Source organism: Nematolebias whitei, chromosome 2, assembly GCF_014905685.2.
Source record: "Nematolebias whitei isolate Nwh7 chromosome 2, NemWhi1, whole genome shotgun sequence".
Classification (NCBI taxonomy): domain Eukaryota; kingdom Metazoa; phylum Chordata; class Actinopteri; order Cyprinodontiformes; family Rivulidae; genus Nematolebias; species Nematolebias whitei.
Window position 1 is genome coordinate 11,877,249 of NC_056499.1, and position 3,669 is coordinate 11,880,917.

Sequence of the window (3,669 nt, forward strand, 5' to 3'; positions counted from 1 at the left end):
TTTAAATCTGAGGATGAAGGGACAACCAGGGACGCATCGCTTTGTTTTTAATTTTTATTTAATTTTTATTTTTCTTGATTTATTAGAAGATTGCTGGATAACCCCCACCCCCCTCCCTCCACGTGGACTTTTGGCTGACAGGATGAAGAGGGGACAACAGAGGACAAGTTGAGGGGAGGGAGACATCTTTTTTTTTTTTTTTTCCCATGATGCATGTCGCAGAGTTGTAAACATACTTGTGCACAGAAAAGTCAAAATGATTACTTCCACAACGAATAATAAAAACACGACGCACGCACGAGGTGGTGTTCATGTGAAAACAGTGACGTCACATCCACAGCTCCATCAGCAGACAGCGCCGCGCGCGCTGCCTTTTTTTAATGCATAGAGTGTTTGCTCTGCAAACTCAAACACTGGAAGAAAAATCTATTTTTTTTTTTACTCTCATCTGTTGGAGCCTCTTCTTTTAAACCTCCTATATGTGATAAAGTGATGTCTGTACATAGAAACCATTAGAAACCTAAAGGGGTCCTTTGTGCAAATTCAACATAAACAGCAGAGGCTTCGTCCGCGTGCACGCAGGCCCCAATTTAGCTCGTTCCACCTTGTTTTTAATAAAACTTTGCAACTAAATGTTTTCATATAGCAGCCTCCAACAGAAGACAGAATGAACACATGAATAAATTATGATTTTTTTTTTCCCACAGCGACATAAAATAAAACCAGCTCGACAGTTAATGAGGTAATTCGTAAATGGCTATATTTCAAACAATAGGCCTATTTGGAGAAAATAACTCGCTATTGTATCAAACAAATGACCTTTTTTTTTAATCTTTTTTTATTTATTTTAAAGGCAATGTCCTAAAGTTTCCCTCAGCTGAGTGTTTGCATACTTCACATTCAGCAAAAAACGTGAAAAGAAACCGGAGGTTTGAGTCCAGAGGCGCACCAACCGCTGCACACCAGACTGGATGGAGTCTTTATGTTTGAGTCCCGTGGTGGGTCCGTGCAGGTTCGGGCCGTTTGGGTTTTGAGCATCAGGAAGGAGAATTTAAAAAAAAAAGTTATAAGAAGAATGAAACAGTAAAATGAGCTCCAAACAGAAACTGACCCGTTTTCGTCTTTTCACCAGCAAAGACCCGTTTATCCAAATAAATTAGGCTCTGCTGTTAGGAGACAGAATCATACTTTTTTTATGAAACAATTAATAATCTGTCTCAGAGGAGACGACGTGTGCAGAAAAATAATAAATAAATAAAAATAAGTGTGTCGCTCGGAGGAGCTGAAGTTGGCTTCTGATTCGGAGCTTCCTAAAGGGACATTTCAACGAATTTGTGCGCCACTACTCAACTTCCGAACCTGAAACACTTGGACTCATCAAACCTGCTCTGGTGAAAACACAATTTGTGATTTATAAAATTCATTTTTTATTTATTTATAGAAGTCCACAAAAGAGATAATTTGGGAAACGGATGCCATAATGTGACAAATAATGTGATAATTCCACATAAAGTGGTCATCTTGTTCCCGTTTCATGAATAAAATGTAGATTTTTGAGAAACTGCTTTTTTTTCATCTGGTCTCATGTAGAAAAGATCTGGTCTGAGAAGGACAAGTTCAGGGTTTGGACCTGCAAGTGGAACAAAATTCAGAGAACTTTTTTATCAAAGTCTCATGAGACGTGTTCGTTGTTGTTGTTGTGTGAAACGACCTGAACGACAGGATTTTTATATTATATTATTATTATTATTATTATCTCTGGTCGGACTTCCGGTGTCATATAAAAGAAAACGGGTTCTGTTCGCCTCTGATTAGATTTTTTAAATAAAAATTAAAATAAATCCAGCCGTCTTAAAGCCTTTTAAGGCCATAAAAAATAAAACATTCTGATTTAAATCTCCTTCCTGATGGAAGCAAATCCAAAGACCCTCCACACCTCGGACCCTTTGGTCCCCAGGTTCTGCCCCCCCTCATAGTGTCCCAGGTGTTCCTCCCTCCCCATCAGTGCGTCGCAGAGAACTTCAACCTCTTCTGCTTCTGTCTTTGGTTACAGAACCACACGCGCACCACGTTTTTTTTCAGGTCCAACTTTTCCGCGATGGCCGCGATTTTCTCGGAGGAGGGGCGCGGCTGGACCGCGAAGTAGGCCTCCAGGGACCTCTTCTCCGGGGCCGCTATAGAGGTCCGCTTCCGTTTCTTTTCCCCGCCGTTGAAAATGTCCGGTTTGCTCATCTTCTCCCGCTGCGCGCCCTCCGCCTCCTCCAGCCAGGCCTGCAGGATGGGTTTGAGGGCGATCATGTTGTTGTGGGACAGTGTCAAGGACTCGAACCGGCAAATTGTACTTTGGCTCAAGGAGCCCACGCCCGGGATTTTGAGGTTCGCCAGGGCGCCGCCCACGTCCGCCTGGGTCACCCCCAGCTTGATCCTCCGCTGCTTGAAGCGCTCCGCGAACGCCTCGAGCTCGCGCGGGTCCGTGTCCGAGTCGTTGATGGAGTGCAGGCCGGGGTTCGTGAGTCCCGGGCCGCCCTGGCCCGTCCCGTGGTGGCCCGGCAGGAGCCCGTGGTGGCTGAGCGACGGGTTCATGCTCATGGCCTGGTGGGACAGGTGGGTCAGGCCGTGCATGTGGGGGTGCGCGTGGGCGGAGGAGGTGGAGAGGAGCCCGCCGCCGCCGCCTCCACCTCCCCCGCCGCCTCCGCCCGTCCCGTCGTGTGCGCTGGACATGAGGGTGAGAGACGGCGAGCCCAGGTGCTCCATGATGTCCGGGGGCTCCAGGTTCTGGTGGTGGTGGTGATGATGGTGGTGATGGTGGTGCGCCAACGGCACGGTGGACGTGGACGAGCACGGCACCGTGCTCATCGTGTGGTAGGTGGCGTCAGGCTTGAACGGGTGCGTCTTGCTCTGGGACACGGCGATGTCCACGGCGGCCAGAGCCTCCGCGCGCGCCAGCAGCGTCTCATCCAGGCTGGCGAAGATGTTGCTCTGCAGCTGCGACGGAGAGGAGGAGGGAAGTGAATAAACAACAACAAACAACAACAACAACAACAACAAACAATAACAGAAACAGAGAGATCAGAGTCCGCCAGGCTGAGGAGCATCGGGCGCGCGTCTTTGCGCGGAGCGGCTCTCGGCTTTTACGCGCGACAAGAAGAGTGAAATGGAAGAGGAGCGGCGGGAAGTTGCGGGTACGATTACCTGCGGGGTCTGCAGGCAGGCTCTCCGGATCGCCTCGGAGCTGGAGTGCAGGCTCGTGTACTTGTGCTCCGGCAGGGGGGGGTGCATGGCGAAGTGCGGCTGCTTGCTGTTCATGGACATCATCTTGGCGAGCTGCTCCACTTAAAGTGCACGAGAAGAAACACCGAGATGAGGGGGGAGAGATGGAAAAACCAGAAATCCTTTTTTTTTGTTGTTGTTGTTGCCTATCCGGTGATGATGCGCTGCGGCGCGCGCTCTGTGGTGCGGCAGCCTCGCGCGCGGAGATCACAGAGACGCCTGCAGTCTCTCAGACTCACTGATCTGTCTACTGTTTCCCTCCGCCCGGGATGAGAGAGCCCCTCACACCTGAGCGCCTCTCATCTCGTCGAGCCCGTGGCTCGGCTGCTCTCGCGAGACCTGAGCCGCCAGAACTGAACCGACTGACGACTGACAGAGGAAGACCCAACAGGGCTATCT

The 3,669-nt window shown here is 49.5% G+C and overlaps 1 protein-coding gene across 1 annotated transcript; it reads right to left on the minus strand.

The window, feature by feature from the left end:
* Positions 1-2,001: 2,001 nt before the first annotated feature.
* pou4f1 (POU class 4 homeobox 1) lies at positions 2,002-3,553 on the minus strand. Its single transcript, XM_037696609.1, has 2 exons — positions 3,193-3,553; positions 2,002-2,985 (listed from the first exon to the last, which is right to left on the minus strand). The coding sequence occupies exons 1-2, from the start codon at positions 3,313-3,315 to the stop codon at positions 2,002-2,004; spliced, it is 1,107 nt and encodes a 368-aa protein (XP_037552537.1). The 5' UTR covers positions 3,316-3,553.
* Positions 3,554-3,669: the final 116 nt, after the last annotated feature.

Excerpts from the sequence above, each read along its gene's own strand:
- pou4f1 (XM_037696609.1), bottom strand. The coding sequence starts at position 3,315 with ATGATGTCCATGAACAGCAAGCAGCCGCACTTCGCCATGCACCCCCCC. Across the intron at positions 2,986-3,192 it reads CCTGCCTGCAGACCCCGCAG|CTGCAGAGCAACATCTTCGC; the intron begins GTAATCGTACCC and ends TCTCCGTCGCAG.